The 24,427-nt window shown below is 59.7% G+C and overlaps 2 protein-coding genes across 2 annotated transcripts in view; both read left to right on the plus strand.

Moving 5' to 3' along the window:
* Positions 1–943: 943 nt before the first annotated feature.
* Positions 944–20,522, plus strand: LOC100607001 (glutamate receptor ionotropic, NMDA 2C). Its single transcript, XM_030827113.1, is given in 18 exon segments — positions 944–1,025; positions 7,322–7,735; positions 9,881–10,479; positions 10,800–10,914; positions 11,767–11,978; positions 12,164–12,329; positions 12,602–12,734; positions 12,737–12,754; positions 14,568–14,693; positions 15,003–15,131; positions 15,134–15,231; positions 15,455–15,548; positions 15,618–15,777; positions 16,281–16,468; positions 18,016–18,248; positions 18,963–19,024; positions 19,026–19,247; positions 19,249–20,522. Coding segments are annotated over 17 exon segments (3,816 nt in total). The 5' UTR covers positions 944–1,025; positions 7,322–7,336; the 3' UTR covers positions 20,111–20,522.
* Positions 20,523–22,694: 2,172 nt separating this feature from the next.
* Positions 22,695–24,427, plus strand: part of LOC115838268 (glutamate receptor ionotropic, NMDA 2C-like) — a 19,873-nt gene continuing 18,140 nt past the window's right edge. The window contains 1 exon segment of the mRNA XM_030827114.1: positions 22,695–22,701. Within this exon segment, the coding sequence (XP_030682974.1) occupies positions 22,695–22,701 (7 nt within the window).

Consider the following 24,427-nt stretch of genomic DNA (forward strand, 5'->3'; position numbering starts at 1 on the left):
TGCAGAGACGGCTCCCTGCTCAGGGGCCTCGATGGGGCTCGTCAGCCAGCCCTGGCATAGGCACCCTTCCTTTCTCCGCTCGGCCTTGCTGTGGCTGCGGGTTGCCTGTCTTCTGTCCACACTACGGCTGCCCGGGACCGGGACCCCCCCTCCCTGGTGAGCCCTCAGTACAATCAAAACAGAAAAGAAATGGGAGCGGGGGCGGGACTGAGCAGCAGCTTGTCCCCTGTACCTCTGGGTGCCCCAGGCGAGTCTAGACCGGGGCCCATTCTTTAGCTCCCAAAGCCTTCCTGCTTCCGTTTCCAGCTAGACCCACTGGCCTTTAAAAATAGTGCCTCACTCCAGCCTGGGTGACAGAGCGAGACTCCGTCTCAAAAAAATAATAATAATAATAATAATGCCTCAATCTCCCTAGGGCTTTGCAGTGTCCGGAGAGTGGTCTCTCCCTTTTATGGCAGCCCCCAAGATTCTGCCTCGCTGTATAAACTGAGGGGTCCTCGAAATTAGCCCAAGGTCACACACTCGAGAGCTGCCGGCTCAAACCCAGGCTCCGGGCAGGCTGGTGTTTCCTCCAAGGCGCACTTGCCGCGAGTGTCGGGTCTGGGGACGCGGTCCCGGAGAGGGGAGAGGGACCCGGGCCTGCGGCGGGAGGGGCCTCGAGGTGCAGGGGCCGGGCTGGGCCGGGCCGGGGCGGAGGCGGCGGGCCCCGGCGGGGCGGGCCCTCGCGGGCTGCGGTGAGAGCTCCCGCACAGTCGGCTGCGAGCCGTGGGAGCAGGAGGCGCGGTGCGCAGCCCAGCTCCGGACGGAGCCGGGCGCCGTGCGAGCCTCGTGAGGGGCGCGGGGGCGGGTCGGGGCCAGCCGGCCAGGCCGCGCCACCCGCCCCCGCCCCGCCGCGCCCGGGCTCCGGCGCCCGCGGAGCTGAGACTGAGCGCGCCAGCGCTCCCGGGCCGAGGCTGTGGGACAGAGACCGCGAGGGAGGCGGCCGGCGCGGGCTCTCGCCACGGGCGCAGCGCCCCTTCCCCTCGGTGAGTGGCGGGCGGCGGGCGGGGGGCGCCAACTTCGCCGCCAACTTGGGGCTGGGTTCCCGCGGCGCGCGAGCAAGAACGGTGGAGACAGAGGCGGGGCACCCGGGGGAGTCGGGCCTGCGCAGGACTCTCGGGGCGCAAGGAGGGGGCGGCTGGAGGACCCGGACCCTCAAGAACCTGGCCCCTTGGGTTTGGACCCGGGCGGCCGGAGAGAAGGCGAAGAAGAGGCCGAGCAGACAGGTGCGCGGCGGACGCGAGAGAAGGACGCGGGCGAAGCGTCCAAGACGTTCGTCCCCGGGGCCGCCGAGCCCTCCTCCTCCTTCGCTTGGCGCGGCGGCACCGCGGGACCAGGGGAGTCTGGGCTGCCGCGGACCCCAACTGTTGCTGCTGGAATCCGCCGGGGCGGAGAGCGGGGAACAGGGCCAGGAGCGGGGGCCGGGGCTGGGATCGACCAGAACGAGGGGTTGGAAAGGAGTCGAGAAGGCGAAAGGGGGCTGTGCTGCGCCCCAGCCCGGTGCCCCGGTTTCCCCAGGTCTGCTGGGCACCTGCTGCGCACTTGCCTCGGCGCCCAGACCCCTTTCCCCGCCCCGAGTCCCGGTTCTTCCCCTCTAGCTCTGCCCCAGCCTAGCTCTCTCCCTCCTGCGACCTGGGAGAATCGGAGTGGGCTTCCAGAGTAGTGGCATCTTGCAGATGCTGGCCCGTGCCCGGCTCCCGGGCTTCCAGAGCGCAAAGGGAAGGGTAGGCAGAGAGGGCACCGGGCGAGCTTGACCTGGCGCTGGGCCCTGGCTGCGCACCAGCAGCCTGCGCTGGTCTCTCGGGGCTTCGCCCAGGATCCCCCGACGGCGGGAAGGGGAAGCCCCGAGCCTCCTGTTTCCTGCCTAGGCGGGCAGGGCGGGGACACGCGGAGCAAAGGCACCCGGCAACCTGAATCCCCAGGTTCGTCCCGCGACCCTGCAAGGAGCTGCTGGGTGAGCAAGACGGGAATTCCCGCCAGGCCCTGATGCCCACCCCATTCGTCCACTCGGTTTCCCAGCCCTGGTCGTCCAAGGGGACTTCTGGCTCGGTCCCCTGCCCTTGGATGGTGGCGTCATCCTAGTTCAGTCCGTTACCCTGGGCCACAGGAAAATCGAGGAAAGAAACTTATTTGGGGAGGGTACCATTCCGCGGGCTGTATTTCGGAGCCCGTCCAGGTCTTGGCGGTGCTAGTGACTTTGAGCCTGTTTCTAAACTCCCGAAGAATAAGAGCGTGCCAGGGGCAGGTCGGCAGGTCCGGGACACCTGGGTTCGCCCGGGGCCCCGGGGCGGGCCTGGGCTGGTACTGGGCCCGCCTGCCAGGCTGGCTCAGTCCCCCCCACTGCGGGACTCAGGGGAGTGGGGGTGGGGGCCCTGGAGCCACGGACGCCGGGGGGGGGGCACAGCGCGGGGCGCGGGGCACCGGGTGCGTGGTACCCACCTCGGCCGCCAGGAGGCGTGGCGCGGGTGCCCGCCCGGAGCCGCCGCCGCCGCCGCCGCATCGCGAGTGTCCTTGAGCCGCGGGTGACGGTGGCTGTCGCTGCTCGCGCCCCCTCCTCCCGCGGGGGGAGCCTGGTGCCACGTTCCCTGTGAATTATTTATCGCCGGCCTAAAAATACCCCGAACTTCACAGCCCGAGTGTAAGAGATTCCTGCGGAGGGGAGGGGACGGGGCATCCCGGTGGCGGCGGGGGTGGAGTCCGGGCGGGGGCCGCGGAGACAGGGGCCGTAGCCTTGGAGGAGCGAGAACTCCGTGCCCCCAGTAGTGGAGCAAGCTAGAACGGCGGTCCTCTCCCCTGGCGCCTGGGTTCGGGTTTTGGCTGGGCAAAAGGGAGGGAGGGAAACCCGACGGCAAAGGAGGGGCGGCTCCCCGGAAGGGCAGGGGGTGGGGGGCTCTGCTGGTGGGTGGGGAGGACTCCTGTGACCGAGTTTCCTAGCCTGGGAGAGGGAGAGCCATCGGTATCTCGGATGTGAGCGGGTGTGAGTGCGGGAGTGTGCATGTGTGTGCAGGTCCATGTCAGGGGGTCTGGCTGAGCTGTGAGGACCCGGGAAGGAGAAGGCCTCCAGCCTGGGAAGGTGCTCAGACCCTTCCAGATGCTGCTGTGTCCTGCAGGACTGACCACTGCCATCCTCTCCGGGGCTCTTTGGGGGATCTCTGTGTTTGTCAAACATTAGTTTAAGGGCTGTTTGTGGAAGGGGTGAGACCCTGAGTGGGTGGGTGGGCAGAGGTCTCTGAGACGATGTGTCTGCCCTCAAGGAGCCCGAAGTCCAGTGTGGGGCAGGGTGTTCATGAGTGCACACACACCTGCCGCAGGGCAGAATGGAGGGGTGGAGGGGACCACTGCACAGAGCCTCCCCACCCAGGAGGGAAGCCAGGGCAGGGGGAAGAAGGGCAGGTGCCCCCAGCCTGGCCGCAGACCCTGCTCCTGGAGCCTGAGGCATCAAGGCAGGTGCCTGTGGGAGAGGGATTTCAGCTGGGCCCCGAAGGAGAGTAGACTTCTGTTGGGATGAGGACATTCCAGCCTGGGGGATGCTGGAACAAGGCTTGGAGTTGAGAGCAGAATGGGGCTGTTTGGCCAGCAGACTGGCAGAGCTGTGGGTTCCAGGGATGGGAGGACAGTTGGTTGCAGAGGGTGCAGAGGGCTCTGTCTATGGGACTAAGCTGTCTGGACTTCATTTGTGGGCACCAGGGAGTAGCTGTCCTGTGTGAGGAGGGAGCAGTGGCTGGAGGAAGGCTTCAGCAGTGCAGTGGGGCTGGCGCGGGTGGGTAGATGGGAGGGGGGGAGGGGGAGGCAAGGGAGGAGATTGTGGCGGGGTAAAGTGGAGTTTGTCCCTCCTACCTGTGTAGGGCGGCTGGGTTAGACGGGGTGATGAGACAGACTTCAGAAGCTCCTTGAGTCTGCCCCTTGCTATTTGGAGCCCAGGGACTTACCTAGTTTTGGCCCCTCCCTCTGGAGGTATTCTGGGATCCCTCCCCCATTTTAGGCCCTTTGGTTAGAGGCACAACCTGCCTCACCTCCCCCACCCCCCGACCCCCAACACAGGAGGACACCTTCCCTTTGGAGAGTCTCTGGTGTCCCCAGCCCGTGAGGATGCCTTCCTGTTGGAGAGAGTGGGAATGAGAACACTTTCAGCTATTACCAGACCCTTATTCCTTCATGTGAATGAGCTCTAGGTCCTTGGCTAAGAAAAGGTCTTGACTGGGGAGGGTGGAAGCTTGAGGGGAGTAGGGAGGGCAGAGGCTATTAGTGGAAAGAGAAATACATTTAGAAAAAGGAGGTTGGAGATGCTAATGGAAGACTGCTTATTCTGCCCCTTTACAGTTGAGGGAGAGCCTGGGCCCTTCATCCAGGGTCACACTGTCCAAAGAAATAAAATGGGAGCCACAAGTGCAATTTAAAATTTTCTAGTAACCACATTAAAACAAATAGAAACAGGTGACATTAATTTTAACAGTATATTTTCTTTGAGTAAACATACCCCAAATGTTATTATTTCAACATGTAATCAAGATACAAATGTTTATGAGATTTTTACATTCTTTTTCCCTATTGTCTTCAATGTGCAGTGTGGGATGAAATTTTACACTGATAGCAAACTCCGTTTGGGTGAGAGATGTTTCTGGTACCCAATAGTCGTGTATGACTGGCGGCTCCTATACTGGGCAGCACAGATCTAGAGCTCATTACCGGGAGGCAGGGGCGGTAGGAGGTTTGGGGCTCCCCAGAGGGCAAGGAACCTCTAGGACCTGGAGGTGTGGGCAGAGGTGAGCAGACGGAGGCTGCACGAGGGGAGCGACGTGCATGTCAGTGTCCTTTGTGGTCGAGATCTGACATCCCCGATTGGTGGTGGTAGCTGAGGCATGGCACGGCATGGCTAGGATCGATCCCTTGCCAGACTCAAACATGTCTCTGGGCTGTCAGTTCTGTCACTTCTGTGTCACTGTACTAGGAAACCATATACATGGGAAGATTTCAAGGGCGCCACCGTGAGAACAATATTCCCTTCCTTGCCAAAACTCTTGTCTTCTTGGCCTGAAATTCTACCACCTGGTACGTTAGCTTAGGGCTCTGACTGTGGTTAAACTACATCTCTCTGGGGAATGAGAACCCTTTCAGCTATTATCAGTCCCTTATACCTTCCTGTGAATGAGCTCTAGACCCTCAGCTAAGAGAAGGTCTTGAGGGGGAGGCTGGGGAGTTTGAGGGAAGTAGGGAGAGAAGGAAGTAGGAAGTAGAGAGAGGGAAGTAGGAAAGAGAAATATATTTAGAAAAAAGGAGGTTGGAGGTGCTAACAGCAGCATGCTCATTCTGCAGATTTGACTCTAAGTTCCTGGAGGGCAGGGACCATGTCTCACCCATAGGGACATTCCATCATCCAGTGCCTACTGCAGGGAAGGGGCTCAGCACACATGGGCCAATTTATGTTTCTACATTAAAGTCGGTCTAGTGGGTTCCCCTAGAAGGATCCTTTCAGTGCCACCCTGGGGAGAAGAGGAACTTTCCTGAATGTTCTTGGTAGCCTCTTGCACTTCCCTGCTCTCTGGATTCCTTAGAGAGAACTAGAGATCCAAGAAGGCCCATATGTCTGTAAGACATTCGGCTTTGGATAAAAAAAAGAGAAAGATGGCTGGGCGCGGTGGCTCACGTCTGTAATCCCAGCACTTTGGGAGGCTGAGGTGGGCAGAGCACAAGGTCAGGAGTTCGAGACCATCCTGGCTAACACGGTGAAACCCCATCTCTACTAAAAAATACAAAAAATTAGCCGGGCATGGTGGTGGGCACCTGTAGTCCCAGCTACTTGGGAGGCTGAGGCAGGAGGATGGTGTGAACCTGGGAGGTGGAGCTTGCAGTGAGCCAAGATCGCACCATTGCACTCCAGTCTGGGCAACAGAGCAAGACTCTATCTCAAAAAAAAAAAAAAAAAAAAAAAAAAAAGAAATTTCGTGGCAGGCAAAAGGAAGGCCCTGTGAGAAAGCTGGAGCCTGCCCAGCCATTGTCTCGGGCCCCAGCCCTGAAGGGCCTCTGCCTTTCGGAGGCGTGGTTTCTGGCAACTGCTTGATTTTCGTGAGCATTTCTGTAGCAGAGATGTGCAGATCCTGGGGGAGGTGGGAGGGCTGCAGTGGCAGGCTCACCCTGTCCACCCTTTAGCTCTCCCCTGCTCTGAAGTTTTGTTGGGGATGTGATGAAGATGGAAGAGACGGCAATGCTGTGGCCGATGACCAGCTGGGAGGGAAAGTGACATCCGTGGGCACCACTCCACTCAGGCTTTGTGTTACCCTCACTGCTGTGGCTCTTGGTCCCAATCCAAAATAATGCCATTTAGCAAGCATACATGTCAGGCCCCTGGGTTGGGTTCAAAAGATCCTGCACACCAGTGATGGCCCGAGAGGCCAGCTCACCAGCTCATGTCTAACGAGACCAAACGCCAGATCACCACCTTGGGTTTTCGGGTATCCCTGAGCTCTGAACAAGTCACTGTACCCTGCTGCAGAAGAGCTGCTACTAGCTGAGGCCACAGAAGGAAGGGCTGCAGTGATGTCCAGTGCCCAGGAGGAGGGGGCTCTGTGCCAGGCAGAGCCATGCAGAGGAGGGCCCTCGGGGCTGGCCCCATGGCAAGCAGGGCACGCTGACCAGTAGCACAGGCCCTGGTGAGAGACAGATGGAAGATCCAGTTTAGACTGCAGAGAGGACTGGCGGGTGGTGGCGGGGGTTGGGGGTGATGCAAGAGCTGTCTTCCTTCACCTGGCTGGGGGCCTGTCACCTGTGGGATAAGGTCACTAATCCCAGCAAATAGCCTGTTAGCTCATCTAAGTCCTCACACTGCTGTGATTATTTCAGGCAAGAAAACATGGCTCAGAGAGGCTAAGCGACTTCCCTAAGATCACACAGCGAGTTAGTGGCAGAACTGGGACATGAACTCAGATCTGTCTGACTCAAATCCTCGCACTTGAACCCCAGACTAGCATTTTCAATATGACTTTCTAGGGCAGAACCCGCTGGCGGAGTTTTGGAAGGCATCAGTAGACTGGAGGGCTGGGTGCCGCGCATGGCTCCTGTTCTTCCCCAGCCCTTGCTCTTCTGGGATGCCCTTGGGATGCTCAACTAACCTCTGTCTCTTTCTCTTTGTCTGTGTCTGTCTGTCTCCCTCTCTCTCCACCTCTCTTCGGGGAGGGAGGTTTTCCCCTCTTCTCTTTCATCTTCTGTATGTGTGTCCCTCTGTCCCTCCTGTCTGTCCATCTGCCTCTCTGTCTCCCTCCCTGTGCTTGTCCTGGTCTCTCCACAGGACCCTCCGGTGGACATGGGTGGGGCCCTGGGGCCGGCCCTGTTGCTCACCTCGCTCTTCGGTGCCTGGGTGGGGCCAGGTCGGGGGCAGGGCGAGCAGGGAATGACGGTGGCCGTGGTGTTTGGCAGCTCAGGGCTGCCCCAGGCCCAGGGCCGTGCCCGCCTCACCCCCCAGAGCTTCCTGGACCTGCCCCTGGAGATCCAGCCGCTCACAGTGGGGGTCAACACCACCAACCCCAGCAGCCTTCTCACCCACATCTGCGGCCTCCTGGGTGCTGCCCGCATCCACGGTATTGTCTTTGAGGACAACGTGGGCACCGAGGCGGTGGCCCAGATCCTTGACTTCATCTCCTCCCAGACCCATGTGCCCATCCTCAGCATCAGTGGAGGCTCTGCTGTGGTCCTCACCCCCAAGGTGCATGTCCAAACTCATGTCCCCTCATGCCTCAGGCCTGGAGCCAGGCTGGGGTGGGGGGGTGCTTCGGTTCTGGGAAGCTGGGATTAGATGGGATGGGCAGGGAGGTGGGGGCTGAGGGCGTGATGTGGGTGATGGGGAGATGGCAATGGGAATGACATTCCATGTTCTAGAGGAGAGATATTCTGGGCTGCCCTCACATTGTGTCTGGACAAGGGGTGGGCAGGATGCAGGCCCCAGCCCTCCTCCTCTCTGCTTCCCATAGCTTCCTAGGTCAGGGTGAAGACCCAGAGGGCCAGCTGGGCATGGAGGTGGTGCCATGCCCTCTGGGCACTGGTAGTTGACCTGTAGGGTGAGCACTCCAGGGAACCCTGGGAGCCCTGGGGGAGGCAGGCCCTGCCCTTGCAGGGCTGGGGGAGAACGTTCCAAACACACATTCTTCAGCAGTTACAACTGGGACAAGCGTTCTGAAGGAAAGACACAGGATGCTATTAGGGAGCTCACGCATGGCTCATGCATAGCGTGTTGGCCAGGGAAGGTCTCTGGAGAAATGACGTCTAGGCTGAGGGCTTAAGGGCGAGCTGGTGGGGAGGGGGAGAGGCCCAGGCAGAGGAGCAGGTGGGATGAAGGTCCCAAGGCGGGAAGGACCTCAGAGCTTTGGAGGAATAGAGGGAAAAGCCTGGAGAAGGAGGCAGGGACCTGGCCACCCGGGAAGACATTTGGGCTTTTCCTTAAGCAAGTGGGCAGCCAGAGCAGCGCAAGCCGGCTGTGACAGTGGCCGTGGTCTGTGCCTGCCTTAGCCCTGTGAGCTTCCTGGCCCTGCCCCTGGTGATCTACCCACTCAGGGAAGAGCGGAAGAGAGTCGAGGGAAGAGACTGATCTGATTTGCCTTTGTTTCATTAATTTTTATATGAAGAATTTTGAGTATACATTAAAAAGTATAAGGAAGGCTCATATGTCCCCCATTCACCCTGGCCATCCACCCCAGCCTCACCAGGATCCCCTTCTCCTTCTTCTGTGTTAATTTGAAGCAAAGCCCAGGCATCCTCTTATTCCATCCATAAATATTTCAGTATGTATCCCTGGCAGATAAGAGCTTAAGAAAGTAAAACCACCATACATTATCACGTCTAAAAAATAATAAAAATTCCTTCAAATATCCAGGCAGTGTTCACATTTCCCCATTGTCTCATAACTGTCATAAATGTTTATTCTGCAGCCTGTTTGCTCGAATCAAGAGCCAAATCAGGTCCACACGTGCCGGTTGGTTGGTGTGGCTTCTAAGTTTCTCTCAACCTCTGGGCCCCTCCTCTGTCTCTCCCTCTTTTTTCCTTGCAATTTGTTGCTGAAGAAACTGCGTTGCTTGGCCTCTGAATTTTCCCTTATTTGCTTTTTTAAAAGACTGGGACAGTGACAGCAGTGAGACCAGTTAGGAGGGGACTGCGCTGGCCCCGGTGCCAGCCGGCAGTGCCTTGGGCTTTTGTGGTGGGAGAGGGATGGAGAGGAGGAACTTTCCCACCCTCAGGGCTCCAACCAGGATGGTGTTTCCCCATCCTCTTGGGGCCCAGGCATAAGATCTCAGGACATTGGCTCTCAACCCTCATCGTGCTCTTAGGAAATACAGACGCCTGGCTTTGCAACTCTGGAATTCAGATTCAGTTGGTCTGGGGCAGCGCTTCCCAGTCTAGCGGGCTCAAGGATTGGCTGAAGAACTTGTTAGAATACAGATGCCAGGCGCCATACCCAGCGACTCCGATCCAGTCGGTGTGGGGTGCGGCCTGAGAATCTGCATTTCTGACAAACTCCCCAGTGGTGCTGATGCTGCGGGTCCGCAGGCCAGCGTGGTGGGCCGGGGGCCGGCCATGACCATGCTAATAGGCAGCGGGGAACCACGCTGGGGCGGGAGGGAGGCGCAGGCCAGAGGGCTCCCGGGACGCGGAGCATCCACCGGCGCAAGGGCGCCTGGGAGCTGACGGAGGGGCCGAGGTCGGGGAAGGGGCCGAGGTCGGGGAAGGGGCGCGAGGAGGGGCTCGGCCCGCCCCGCCCCGGCTCAGGCCCCGCCCCGGCTCAGGCCCCGCCCCGGCTCAGGCCCCGCCCCGGCTCAGGCCCCGCCCCGGCTCAGGCCCCGCCCCGCCCCGCCCCCAGGAGCCGGGCTCCGCCTTCCTGCAGCTGGGCGTGTCCCTGGAGCAGCAGCTGCAGGTGCTGTTTAAAGTGCTGGAGGAGTACGACTGGAGCGCCTTCGCCGTCATCACCAGCCTGCACCCGGGCCACGCGCTCTTCCTGGAGGGCGTGCGCGCCGTCGCCGACGCCAGCCACGTGAGCTGGCGGCTGCTGGACGCGGTCACGCTGGAGCTGGGCCCGGGAGGGCCGCGCGCGCGCATCCAGCGCCTGCTGCGCCAGCTCGACGCGCCCGTGTTCGTGGCCTACTGCTCGCGCGAGGAGGCCGAGGTGCTCTTCGCCGAGGCGGCGCAGGCCGGCCTGGTGGGGCCCGGCCACGTGTGGCTGGTGCCCAACCTGGCGCTGGGCAGCACCGATGCGCCCCCCGCCACCTTCCCCGTGGGCCTCATCAGCGTCGTCACCGAGAGCTGGCGCCTCAGCCTGCGCCAGAAGGTCCGCGACGGCGTGGCCATTCTGGCCCTGGGCGCCCACAGCTACTGGCGCCAGCACGGAACCCTGCCAGCCCCGGCGGGGGACTGCCGTGCTCACCCTGGGCCCGTCAGCCCTGCCCGGGAGGCCTTCTACAGGTGGGCACCTGCCTGGGGCATAGGGGTGGGGAGGTGGGGAGCGCTTCGGGGGACCTGGGTGGCAGTGAACTTGGGCTGGCCAGCCACACCTCCCACTAGCTGCGTGCCTGGGGCCACATTACCCCACCTGTCTGGGCCTTAGCGTCCTCATCTAACAAACAGCAGGTGTCTGGGTGTGGCAAGGATTGTGGGGCCAATATAGGGAAGCACTTTGAACAATAAACGCAATCAATGCCACCTGCTGTCGGTGGCGGCGGTGAGGCAGAGGCAGGGGGTGCCTGGTCTTTGGCAGGACTGCAGGCATCTCTCCCCTCTGGCAGGAACCTACTGAATGTCACCTGGGAGGGCCGAGACTTCTCCTTCAGTCCTGGTGGCTACCTGGTCCAGCCCACCATGGTGGTGATCGCCCTCAACCGGCACCGCCTCTGGGAGCTGGTGAGAAGGGGGTGAGCCCAGGGGCCCTCAGTGTCCTCTCATTTAGTCCCCGCCTCCTCTTGTGCCCACAGCTGAGCAGAGAGTCCCTCTGTCCCTTATCCAACCCCTCATCTTCCAGGTCTCAGCTGAAACAAACATCTCCTCCATTGGGAAGCCTCCAGGTGCCCGAGGGTGGGTGAGGTGCCCTGCTCTGGGCTCCCATAACACCCCGGCTTCCCTCCACCATAGAACTTTTCAAGCGCTCCTATCTCCTGGTCCTGCCCCTGCAGGAGTAACCCATGACCATGCTGGCCAGACAGGCTTGTAAACAATATGGAGAGACCAGTGCTTGAGTAGACATGTGCGAAAGATTGTGGGATTGGAGATAAGGAACAGGAATTAGTTCTGCCTGCAAAGGAAGAAACTGGGGAAGAGGTCACAGAAGATGGGATATTTGAGCTGGGCTGTGGAGGTTTGAGTAGGAGCCCACCAGGAAGAGGTGCTAGCCTGGAAGAGACAGAGGGACAGAAGGGTTTGGAGCATGAAGGGCCTTGAGTGCTCAGCTAAGGACTTGCTGTCAAAGTCAGGGGGGACCAGTACAGTGAGTGACACAGGGTCAGGTCTGGGCTTTAGGATGATGCTGTGGGTCAGCGTGGGTCAGCGTGGGTCAGCGTGGGTCAGCGTGGGTCAGCGTGGAGCTGTATGGAGAACACAGGGACCCAAGGCTGGGGGAGGCTGCCGGGAGCAGCACTACTCTGACCTGCCCCAGAGTCCCTAGGTGAGAGAGGGGGATTCTTGGCCCTGGCAGGCTCCACCTAGAGGGTGGGGGCTGTAGCGCTGAAGGCCCCAGGCTGAGGCTGTCACCCTCTACAGGTGGGGCGCTGGGAGCATGGCGTCCTATACATGAAGTACCCCGTGTGGCCTCGCTACAGTGCCTCTCTGCAGCCTGTGGTGGACAGTCGACACCTGACGGTGGCCACGCTGGAAGAGCGGCCCTTTGTCATCGTGGAGAGCCCTGACCCTGGCACAGGAGGCTGTGTCCCCAACACCGTGCCCTGCCGCAGGCACAGCAACCACACCTTCAGGTCTGCGGAGTGCCCTGGGAGGCTAGTGAGAGCTGGGTGCTGCCGTGTGATGGGCAGGTGTCGTGTATGTCTCCTGCTTGGGTGTGGGGCAGGGGTCCACGTGCCAGGCTGGGAGGAGTGGCTGGGGCGGGGCTGGGCCACGACGTGCTCTGACTCCTGGTGGTCTCATGATGGCATGGCTGCAGCAGCGGGGACATGGCCCCCTACACCAAGCTCTGCTGTAAGGGATTCTGCATCGACATCCTCAAGAAGCTGGCCAGGGTGGTCAAATTCTCCTACGACCTGTACCTGGTGACCAACGGCAAGCATGGCAAGCGGGTGCGCGGCGTATGGAACGGCATGATTGGGGAGGTAGGCCCCACCCCACTCCCTCCTCACCTGTCCTGCCTGCCTGCCTGCTGCCCAGGCCCCATGTGGCTCTCAGATGCCCTCTAGAGGGGGGCATGGGCTGTCACCAATGATGACTCCTGGGGTGGTCAATACTGAAAGCTGAGCTCTGAGGGCCCCAGAGGGAACGATTGACTCAGCCCGTGGGTGCTAGAAGGGGTGCCCGGAGGTGCTTGTGCAGCGTGTCCACCCCTCAGGAATCCCTTTTTCAAACCTCCATGGCGTCCGGCCACCAGGTGTACTACAAGCGGGCAGACATGGCCATCGGCTCCCTCACCATCAATGAGGAGCGCTCCGAGATCGTAGACTTCTCTGTGCCCTTCGTGGAGACGGGCATCAGTGTGATGGTGGCTCGCAGCAATGGCACTGTCTCCCCTCGGCCTTCTTGGGTGAGGCCCAGGGTGGGCAGAGACGGCTCCGGGGCAGAGGGGCCCACAAGGAGGGTGTGTACAGCTTGGGTGGAGATGGGGAGTTGGGTGGGCTCTCAGAGGCCAAGCACAGCAGCCTTGGGTCTTGGAGGTTGGCTGGAGGTGAGTGGAAAGGAGACAGGAGAAGTGAAGTCAGTGTTCGGTTCTAGGTATGGCTGCCAGGTGAGGGTGGGGTTGGGGGTGTGGGATGGGTCGTGGTGCCACTGTGAGTGGCAGGAAAACCCGGCAGGCAGGCTCGCCTCAGGATGGGCCATTGCCCAGGATGGTGGAACAAGTGGGGGAGGCCCGTGGGGAGTTGAGGAGCGAGTGTAGTGTGGGAAGAGGTGTGTTGCTTCCTGGGTGAGAAGTCTGGCATTGGTTGGGCAGCCAGGTCCCATGCTGGGTGCTGGGGCTACAGCCGTAGTCTTTGCCTTCCCAAAGTGCCCAGTCAGAGGCCACGTGGGACATGAAGTGTGAGGTGGCAGAGAGCTGTGAGGACAGGCGAGCGGCAGGGGAAGAGCTGAGGCTGGCCAGACAGGAGTGGAAACCCCGGCTCTGCCCTGTCCTGCTGTGTGGCCTTGGGCAAGTCACAGAACCTCTCTGAGCAGGCTCCTCAGCCACGGAAGAGAGGAAAAAAAACCCACTTCATAGCATAGCAAGTGCTCATGATGGCAGGAGTGATTTCCCTCCCTCCCTCCCCCCATTCCCACTCTTCCTTCCTCTTTCCTTCCTTTTTTTTTTTTTTTTTTTGAGACGGCATCTTCCTCTGTCACACAGGCTGGAGTGCAATGGTGCCATCTTGGCTCACTACAGCCTGGAACTCCTGGGCTCAAGTGATCCTCCCACCTCAGCCTCCTGAGCAGCTGGGACCACAGGTGCATGCCGCCACACCTGGCTAATTTTTGTATTTTGTGTAGAGACAGGGTTTCACTATGTTGCCCAGGCTGGTCTCCGAACTCCTGGACTCAAGCAGTCCGCCTGCCTCAGCCCCCCAAAATGCTGGGATTACAGGTGTGAGCTACTGCACCTGGCCAGTAGTAGTGATTTCTTTTCTTTCCTTTTTTTTGAGACTGAGTCTCGCTCTGTTGCCCAGGCTGGAGTGCAGTGGTGCACTCTCATCTCACTGCAACTGCCGCCTCCTGGGTTCAAGTGATTCTCCTGCCTCAGCCTCCTGAGTAGCTGGGACTATAGGCATGTGTCACCACGCCTGGCTAATTTTTGTATTTTTTAGTAGAGACAGGGGTTTCACCACATTGGCCAGGCTGGTCTCGAACTCCTGATCTCAGGTGATCCACCCGCCTCATCCTCCCAAAGTGCTTGGCGAGAGCCACCAAGTGCGGCCAGCAGTAGTGATTTCTTACTCTAGGAGATAGAAACAGCCTTGTCCGAGGCCTGGGGTGGGTCTCTCCAGTTCCCTAGGCGCGGGTTTCCATGTTGGTGGGATGAGGAATAAGACTTGGCCTCAGGGGCTCTGATTCTAGGCGGAACCACCAGATCATCCATGTGGGGCCAGGCAGGGGTTGTGAAGTCAAAGGAATGTTTCATGGGGTGGGTGACTTGTACCTGTCCCAGGGAAGTGGGGGGCGGGGGGAGACCAAGGATGCTGGAGAGCCTGACCTCTTTTGGGGGCCTCTCCTGGGGCTCTGCTGCTCTGAGTCAGGGGCCCGCTTGGCTGGGTCCGCAGAGCTGGTGGGCCCCTACTTTGATCACATGGACCTACCTGTCTCCACCCAGTGCTTCTGGGTTGGGGGCAGGGAACATGCTGAGGCCTCTGAGCTGCCTCCCTCTGTCCCAGAGCCATATAGCCCTGCGGTGTGGGTGATGATGTTTGTCATGTGCCTCACTGTGGTGGCCATCACCGTCTTCATGTTCGAGTACTTCAGCCCCGTCAGCTACAACCAGAACCTCACCAGAGGCAAGAGTAAGCCTTGCCTGGCCTGGCAGGAGGGGTGGGCCTGGGCACCCTGAGGGCTGGGCTCAGGGGCAACGGGTCCTCCAGAGAATACCTTTGGGAGATCCCTTGCCCTTGGATGGCACATGCTGGGGCCAGTCAGATCACACACACACACCACACCACACACGTGAGCTCACTTGACCTGGTGAGGAAATGGCCAGGACGGGTCCCCTGAGAAGGCCAGGCTGAGTCTGGAGCTGTGCAGTCGGGTGGGCTGAGCCCTGAGCCCTTTCATGGTGGGCAGGAGGAGCTCCAGCATCCCCCTCTTGCCCCCAGAGTCCGGGGGCCCATCTTTCACTATTGGCAAGTCCGTGTGGCTACTGTGGGCACTGGTCTTCAACAACTCAGTGCCCATCGAGAACCCGCGGGGCACCACCAGCAAGATCATGGTTCTGGTCTGGGCCTTCTTGCTGTCATCTTCCTCGCCAGCTACACGGCCAACCTGGCCGCCTTCATGATCCAAGAGCAATACATCGACACTGTGTCGGGCCTCAGTGACAAGAAGGTTGTGGGGCCATGGCTGGTGGTGGAGGGGGGACACTGAGGGTGGGGACAGGCTGTGAGTGGGTAGACCCAGGACAGTCAGAGTCTGGGCAATTTGACCTGGAGGCTGGGGCAGGAAGAAGCTTCAGGGCCTGCTGAGGGGGTGCTGGGAGCTGGGGCAAGAGATGGCTCAGGGCCACCGACTGAGAGGCCTTGGGTAAGCCTCTCCCTGTCTCGGGCCTCAGAGTCTCCATTTGGAAAACACAGGAGTGGCCTGGACAGCCTTTAAGACCTTCTGCTCTGACTATGCAAGTCCACACTGGGGCTGGGCTCTGGGGTGAGTTTGGGGCTTTGGTGCCTGGAAGGCTGGAGGAAGGGTTGTGACTGGCTGCCGCCCTCCGCCTGCAGTTCAGCGGCCTCAAGATCAGTACCCACCTTTCCGCTTCGGCACGGTGCCCAACGGCAGCACAGAGCGTAACATCCGCAGTAACTACCGTGACATGCACACCCACATGGTCAAGTTCAACCAGCGCTCGGTGGAGGACGCGCTCACCAGCCTCAAGATGGGGTGGGTCCCCAGCCCTGCACCCGCTGTCTCCATCCATGTGTCTCCCCAGTGACCAGCCTTAGCTCTCAATGTAGGGACAGTGGGACTGGGCTGTCCTGCAGGACTCCTGGGGGTGGAGGGAGGAGGTCTTGGAGCAGAGTGGAGCTTGAGGCAAAAATGGAAGGCCACCATGTGTCTCAGAACACAGCTGTGTGCCGATCAAAGTTTAGCCTCAGCCTGAGGTGGTGGTTGGGACATTCTCTGAGTCTTAGGAGCACGGAGAGGGTGGGCAGAAAGGGTGGTGTGTCTTCTGGGAACAGACAGTCCCCTGGCCACTGTGCAGAGGAGGGTGGGAGGGGTCCTCACTCCATCCAGGACCCAAGAGAACCAGACAAGGCTCTGCCCATTGGTCCGTCCCGGGGTGCCCAGCAGGCTCATGTGGTTTAGACCCCTGCCACGCCCCAGTGTCGGTGTCCCCTCCCCTCCCATGTGGTCCCTAGCTCTGAGGCTCAGCCTGTCCCCAGGAAGCTGGATGCCTTCATCTATGATGCTGCTGTCCTCAACTACATGGCAGGCAAGGACGAGGGCTGCAAGCTGGTCACCATTGGGTCTGGCAAGGTCTTTGCCACCACTGGCTACGGCATCGCCATGCAGAAGGACTCCCACTGGAAGCGGGCCATAGACCTGGCGCTCTTGCAGTTCCTGGGGGATGGTGGGTACTGCCCCTGCTGGGATGCCCAGGGTGGGCTGTGGAGCCCAAGGCTGTCAGCATTTCCCCCACCACTCAAGTTCCCAAGGCCTGTGGGCAGGGAGAGGTCTCTGGGGGGTGAGATGTTGGGGCAGTTGAGGTGGGCAGGTACTAGGAGCAACTGGAGAGAGACTTGAGGAAGGGATAGGTGTGCAGGGAGGGAGCAAGAACTGGGCTAGAGAGTCCCTTAAGGGCAGGAAGACAGGAAGGGGCTCAGGCCTCATGGTGGAGGTGGGGATGGGTGGAGTGGCTGAACTCCTTTCTTCTTCCCTAAGACCCCTCCCATGATCTCTCCCAGATGAGCACCTCCTTCGCTCAGTATAGTATCTCCATGGCCATCTTGAGATTATGGATCTGCCCAGTCCCACATGTGTGAGTGGTCCAGCCTAGCCTGCCCCCAACCCAGAGAGAGCTTTCTGTTGAGAGGAGTTCCATTCTTGTTAGATAAGATATGGTCTAGACTGGGTGTGGTAGCTCATGGCTATAACCCCAGCACTTTGGGAGGCTGAGGTGGGAGGATCACTTGAAGTCAAGAGTTTGAGACCAGCCTGGGCAACACAGCAAGATCCTGTCTCTATAAATACAATTTTTAAAAAATTAGCCAGGCATGGTGGCACACACCTATAATCCCAGCTACTTGGGAGGCTGAGGCAGGAGGATCCCTTGAGTCCAGGAGTTTGAGGCTGCAGTGAGCCATGACTGTGCCACCGCACTCCAGCCTGGGCAACAGAGTGAGGCCCTGTCTCAAACAAAAAAAAAATCTGATTCCTCAAACCATATAATAATGAGAGCGGCCAGGTGAGGTGGCTCGTACCTGTAATCCCAGCACTTTGGGAGGCCAAGGTGTGAGGATTGCTTAAGTCTAGGAGATTGGGATCAGCTTGGACAACATGGGGATACCCTGTCTCTACAAAAGATACAAAAATTAGCCAGGTGTGGTGGTGTGCCTGTAGTCCCAGCTACTCCGGGGGCTGAGGTGGAAGGATCGCTTGAACCTAGGAGATCCAGGCTGCAGCGAGTCATGGTCACACCACTGCACTCCAGCCTGGGGGACAGAGCACGACTGTCTCCATATAATAATAATAACAATAATAATAAGAGCGATCAAAATGTGTGTCTCTTAGGAGCCTAAGCCTTTTGTCTCTGTGTGCCCAGCTCCATGAGTGGCATGTAGATGGTTAATAAGTATATAAAGAGGAGTGACTCAATGAATGCTAACATTTACCAAATCAACAAGCCTTTACTGGGGGTACACAGGGGGAGGACCCAAAGGCCAGCATTGCCCACCCCAGCCTCCACCCTGCTTTCCTATTTCCTTGCTCACTGACCCTCCACTCCCTGCCCCACCATCCTGCTCCAGCCAGGCTGGATCCCCATGTGGTCGGCTTGAGGAAGAAGTGGGTGGCGCCCTGGCCCCAGATTCCTTCTTACTCCAGGCTTGTGGTGAGCTTTGTGAGGGGGTTGCTTATAGGGGGTTTCCTGAGCCAGATGTGTACACCCCCCAACTCCAGGAGAGACACAGAAACTGGAGACAGTGTGGCTCTCGGGGATCTGCCAGAATGAGAAGAATGAGGTGATGAGCAGCAAGCTGGACATCGACAACATGGCAGGCGTCTTCTACATGCTGCTGGTGGCCATGGGGCTGGCCCTGCTGGTCTTCGCCTGGGAGCACCTGGTCTACTGGAAGCTGCGCCACTCGATGCCCAACACATCCCAGCTGGACTTCCTGCTGGCTTTCAGCAGGGTGGGTGCCCACCCCTCCCCACGCAGGCCAAAGTTTTAAGGCACCTACCCAGATAAGTCCGCGCCGCCCATGGCCCATTTCCAGAGGTAAAACAAAGGTTCTGACCCGGCTCATGGCTCACGCCTGTAATCTCAACGCTTTGAGAGGCTTAGGTCAGTGGATCCTTGAGTCGAGAAGTTTGAGACCAGCCTGGGCAACATGGCGAAACCCCATCTCTACAGAAAATAAAAGAATTAGCTGGGTGTGGTGGTGTGCACCTGCAGTCCCAGCTACTCAGGAGGGTGAGTTGGGAGGATCACTTGAGCCAAGAAGGCAGAAGTTGCAGTGAGCCGAGATGGCACCACTGCACTCCAGCCTGGGAGGCAGAGATCGATCCTGTTTCTAAAAAAAAAAAGAAAAAAAAAAAAAAAAGACAAAGTCTGAGAGGTGGCATGGCTCACCAAGGTGGCAGGGTTGAAGAGGGTCAGAGCCCTCCCCCCACAGGTGTGCCAGGTTGGAATCTTCATGTGCCAGGTGCTAGCTGGAGTGATTAGGAGAATGAGTCAACCACTCATTCATCTGCAAAGCACAGTGCCTGGCGCATGGGAGATGCTTCACAGCTGCTTCCTGAGACTTCGAGAAGGCTGATGATGCCTTGGGACAGGTGGGGACAATCGTGGCGGGTCCCTGAGCGGAGGGCGCTGGCTCACGGCCTGTCATCTCCCTACTGCCCAGGGCATCTACAGCTGCTTCAGCGGGGTGCAGAGCCTCGCCAGCCCACCGCGGCAGCCCAGCCCGACTCACGGCCAGCTCGGCCCAGGCCAGCGTGCTCAAGATGCTGCAGGCGGCCCGCGACATGGTGACCACGGCGGGCGTGAGCAGCTCCCTGGACCGCGCCACTCGCACCATCGAGAATTGGGGTGGAGGCCGCCGTGCGCCCCCACCGTCTCCCTGCCCGACCCCGCGGTCCTGGCCCCAGCCCATGCCTGCCCACCCCGGTCCGCCCCCACAGCCGAGCCCACGGGCAGGGGACCGCCAGGCGGGGTCGCGCGGCGCTTGTGCGCAGGGCTCAGCAGCCCCCGGGCCGCCCCCCGACGCCGGGGCCGCCCCTGTCCGACGTCTCCCGAGTGTCGCGCCGCCCAGCCTGGGAGGCGCGGTGGCCGGTGCGGGCCGGGCACTGCGGGAGGCACCTCTCGGCCTCCGAGCGGCGCGCCCTCCCAGAGCGACCCCTGTCGCTCACGCGCTGTCACTACAGCTCCTTTCCTCGAGCCGACCGATCCGGCCGCCCCTTCCTCCCGCTCTTCCCGGAGCCCCCGGAGCCGGAGGACCTGCTGCTGCTCGGGGCAGAGCAGCTGGCCCGGCGGGAGGCCCTGCTGCACGCGGCCTGGGCCCGGGGCTCGCGCCCGCGCCACGCTTCCCTGCCCAGCTGCGTGGCCGAGGCCTTCGCTCGGCCCAGCTCGCTACCCGCTGGGTGCACCGGCCTCGCCTGCGCCCGCCCCGACGGCCACTCGGCCTGCAGGCGCTTGGCGCAGGCGCAGGCGCAGTCGATGTGCCTGCCGATCTACCGGGAGGCCTGCCAGGAGGGCGAGCAGGCAGGGGCCCCCGCCTGGCAGCACAGACAGCACGTCTGTCTGCACGCCCACGCCCACCTGCCATTTTGCTGGGCGGCTGTCTGTCCTCACCTTCCACCCTGTGCCAGCCACGGCTTCTGGCTCCCTGGAGCCTGGGGGCCTCTGGGGCACAGGGGCAGGACTCTGGGGCTGGGCACAGGCTACAGAGACAGTGGGGGACTGGACGAGGTCAGCAGGGTAGCCTGTGGGACGCAAGGCTTCCCGGGACCCTGCACCTGGAGACGGATCTCCAGTCTGGAGTCAGAAGTGTGAGTTATCAGCCACCCAGGCTCCGAGCCAGCTGGATTCTCTGCCTGCCACTGTCAGGGTTAAGCGGCAGGCAGGATTGGGCTTTTCTGGCTTCTACCATGAAATCCTAGCCATGGGACCCCAATGACAGATGATGTCTTCCATGATCATCAGTGGCCTCAGTAGCCTCAAATCATGGTGAGGGCTGGGCTTTTGCTGTCCTCTTATCATGCAGAATTCTGCCAGGAGGGTGTGCTGTGGGGGTCAGACTCCTGAGGTTCTCCCTGCCCTGGGGCTAGCCAGTTATTGGTCACGGCAGCTGTGGGCATGGAGGCTGGAACTTGTGGTTGAGGCAGGGCCATCCTGATCCTTGCTCTACCTGGCTGGAGTTGCTTCTCATCAGAGCACTGGGACATTAAACCAACCTTTTACAACACATTGGTCCTGGCTGCTTCATTCTGCATTGTGGAAGGGGCACAGCACAGGCCGTAGACAACAGGGCATCATGGGAGTATCCCAGTTGGGATGTTTGCCTAAAGCAGGTGGCAGGTCCCTCTCGGGGCGGCGGAGCCTTGGGAGTGTGTCTGGGAGGGATGTGGGAAGGAGGTGAGGCCGAGAGGGGGCTGTAGGCAGCAGAAGCCACTTGGTATTCAGGACCAGCTCCCACCCATCCTGGCACCAGATGTAACACGTGTGCTTAGCACGGGGGCTCTGGTGATGATGGATGGCGTTTATCCCTCAGTCTCCTTGAAAAGGGAGGCTTGTGCCAGGGGTGGTGGCTGTCCTGTCCTGCCCTGCCAGGGACGCCCCGGGGAGCCTGACAGCGCCATGGTAGCAGAGGCAGAGAAGGTGTGGAGCTAAACCCTGGCTGGCCGCGTTCTCTCCGTGGCTGACATGCGAGGCTCGGAACTGCCTGGGCTCTGGAATCTTGGTGCAGGTGGCTGCCAGGGTCAGGCACAGCTTGGCCTCGCTGGTGCCAGGACTCCTGTGGTGGGAGAATCTGCCTGCGGTCTCATCCTCTCCTCCCTCTGGGGCTTCTAGCCCACTTCCTTTTTCTATCACACATCTTCGCCTCTGGCCCATCTGAAAAGATGGCTTTTGCTTTTACCATTTTCATGTTTTCACATCTGCAATTACACTTATCCCCCTACAATGACTGTGAACAAGCAGGCATTCGTTCTTCTCTCCGTTCCACAAACAGCACTATTGATTCTGTCAGACCCTTTTCTAACGGCTGAGGATGTAAAGGCCAAGCCCTGGCTGTCCTGACAAGCTGGGTGGAGGCAGGTCAGAGGCTAATTCCATGTGACAGAGCGGAAGCCTCGAGGGCGGTGCTGGCTGTCTCTGCCAGTGCCCTCCCCCATAGCTCCTTGCTGGTTCCCAGGAAGCCAGGCTGCCTCTTTAGTCCTGAAGACCCCACTGTTTGGGTTGGGGCCATGAGAACTGGACTTTTTTTTCGGTTAGTTTTAGGGGTGAAGGCAGCTGAAATGGTAGGGGGGATACACCTCCATTTCTTGGGAGGAGAGTACCCCAAGAGTGGGTGGCCCTGTCTATACAATTTCACGCTCTCTACCCTATGGGTTTTTATGGGCTGGATTAGGTTCAGGACAGCAGGCTTCACTCTGGAAGGGGAGCTTGACCTTGGTTGCAGCTACTAGTGGTGAGAGGGTTAACTGTTGGCCACCAGCCCCTGGAAACTGAGCCCCTCCTCCTCCTGGAGTCAGGGTCTGCCTTTGGCCCAGGGAGGAAGGCTGTGGGAGGTTGAGGCAGCCTGGAGGAGCTGTGAGGACAGGGCTGCTCTGCTCTCTGCCCAAGATCATTAATAACCAAGAACTGGAAAGATCATTAAGAGCTGAGCCTCCAGTGTGGAGCTGAGCCGCTTGCTGGCTCTGAGGAGGGCCACTCCTGCTCCTGGGCCAGGGCGCTGGCTGCCTTGTTCCTTCTCTAGGAATATATTTGGGGGGGCAGGAGGATATGAGTCCTGGGGGACAGGTTAGCAGGAAGGCTGCATCCTGAGTTCAGAACTAGCTTGGCCTGGCTTCCTGCACCACCAAGGAAGGGAAGAAAGCGTGGCAGGGGAGAGGAGAGAGAAGTCAGGCTGTAGATGTGAAAGCATCATAAACAGGGCCTGGTGACCCACATGCTCGAATACCGTTGTTTTCTTTGGGTGAGATACAGAAAGAGGGAGGCCCTTGTGGCTGGCCTCAGAGCAGGAAATCTTACTAACTGGGGTCCCTTCTGTTGCGCTGTAGCTGTTTTTCCTCGTGTCTAGCTGAGCGGCTTGTGGTCTAAGCCAGCTTTTTTGCAGGGAGGCCAGGTGTGTGTGGGAGAGGAGGGCAGAGCTTGCAAAAGGGCAGAGCGCTGTCTTCAGCCAGGACCCTCCAGCCTAGCGTCCTGCTTCTTTGAAAGGGGAGGACTGTCCTCAAGTTTCCTAAGGGCTGGAGAACCAGAGACAACCCCTATCCCCAAAGCCCTCTAGACTCCAGAGAATTCAGACCAATTTTCTGTTTCTGAATTGCAATCCCGGCGACAACTCGTTAGGAGGCTATGAAACCAAGTAGGTGTCTGGAGTCCTAATGAGGTCGGGGGTCCCTGGCTACAAGTAGTTATGGCTGGTGAGTGGTGTGGGGAACAGGTGTCACTGAATAGCTTTATTGAGCATTTTGTGGCTGGGCCACTAAGCTCAGCACTTTAATCCCCACAACTGGCCAGTGACATCGCTACTGTTACCCCACTTTACAAATGAGGAAGGACAGGTCACAGAGGCTCGCTGCCTGCAAATGGCGGCCCGGCTGCCTGGTCCATGCAGAAAGTACCCAATGCCATTGCCTAGCAAATTAATGACCTCACGGAGTTTATTACCCCTCCAGTATGCAGTCAACACAACTGGCCCCAGGTGGAAGGGATCCCAAGCTCTCTCCAGCTTCCAGTGAGCCCTTAACCATGATCACCTTTGCTTGGCAATCTGCCCCCAGACAGGATGCTTCCACTTCCCCCCAGCCTGGCACTGGCCAGCCAACTGCCCCTCTGCAGGGCTTTCCAGGACGGAGGCAGCAGCCCCTGTCCTCCCCACCATCTGACATCTTGGCATCTGCCTGTTACGAGGCTGCTCCTGCCCCAGTGGTGAGGACAGCTGTGTGGCTAGGGCCCATCACGGTGCCACTGCCCACCTCACCACCCAGGCAGTGCTTCCAGTCTATCACCTTGCCATCTGCCCCATCTATAAGCCGGCAGCTGCTGATCTCTAGCTCTCAGGTGAGGAACAGCCAGGAAGCTGCTGCTTGAGGCTCTGGGTGCTCAGTGTGGTCTGTGCTTCTCGGGGGAGGGAGGCAAAGAAGTTTGACTCCCACCTTGACTGGCCTGCCCCAGGGGCATCTGGGGCCATGCAGGTGGCAATGTTGGGTAGAGCTGCTGAGTTTAAGCTTTCCTTCACAGCGACACCTGCTCCTGGGCCAGCGGGGCTGCATCCTCTTCTGCTCTCCCCACCACTGACCCTGGGGGCCCATCTGCAAAATGGAAACCACAAGCTGAACTTGCCTACTTTGCCAAGTTGATGATGGCTGCAGTGAAACGTGACTGATGCACGTGGAGAGCCAGCATCACCCGGGGCTGTCTTGCTGTTGGGGTTCTCTGCCCCTGGCCCCAAGACCCATTGGCCGTCAACGGCAGAAGCCTGGCATCGATGGAGAGGAAGGTGACCTCATCTGACTTATAGCAGGACACCGAGGAGCAAAGCAGTTAGACAATGGCAGTGGTGAGGGTCCCCACTTGGTATCAGCGATGTGGTCACTGCTGGCCAGTTCCCTCCAGGGCTGGGGCTGCCCCAGCTCAGAGGTGGCGGGGAACACGGCCACCAACCCCATGGCTGGGCGGTTCCAGACTGTCACATAAATCAATCTGGGCTTTATGAAGCTAATGAATTTGCATCCAAGATTTGGTTTGGAGCCTCGGGTGGCAGGATGATTTAATCAGCTTTGTCTTTAAGCAAGAGGGAACGTAACTGGAGAAGGGTAATTCCAGATGTTTTGAGTTTTCAGCCACAGGGGTGTAGCCAGGCCTTCCTTGCTCTTGGCCTGACCACTGCAGGCCCCTGCTCTACCCAACCTGAGAGGCCTCCTGGGAGGAAGCCACAATGGCAGATGGAGAAGGGGCATTTGTTTTTTCCCGTGGATGGAAAATGACACGTGGGGACAAGCTATGAGAACCACTGAGGTGCGACGGCAGAGAGAAAGCGGGCTGAGGCCGATCACACCACGCAGGGACTCTCCCAGGCTTCAGCTGCCAGGGCAGAGGTGGCGCAGCCCGTGGGCTCCCCGCGTTCCCCGCAAATCCCACCCCTGA

Source organism: Nomascus leucogenys, chromosome 14 (genome assembly GCF_006542625.1).
Source record: "Nomascus leucogenys isolate Asia chromosome 14, Asia_NLE_v1, whole genome shotgun sequence".
Classification (NCBI taxonomy): Eukaryota; Metazoa; Chordata; class Mammalia; order Primates; family Hylobatidae; genus Nomascus; species Nomascus leucogenys.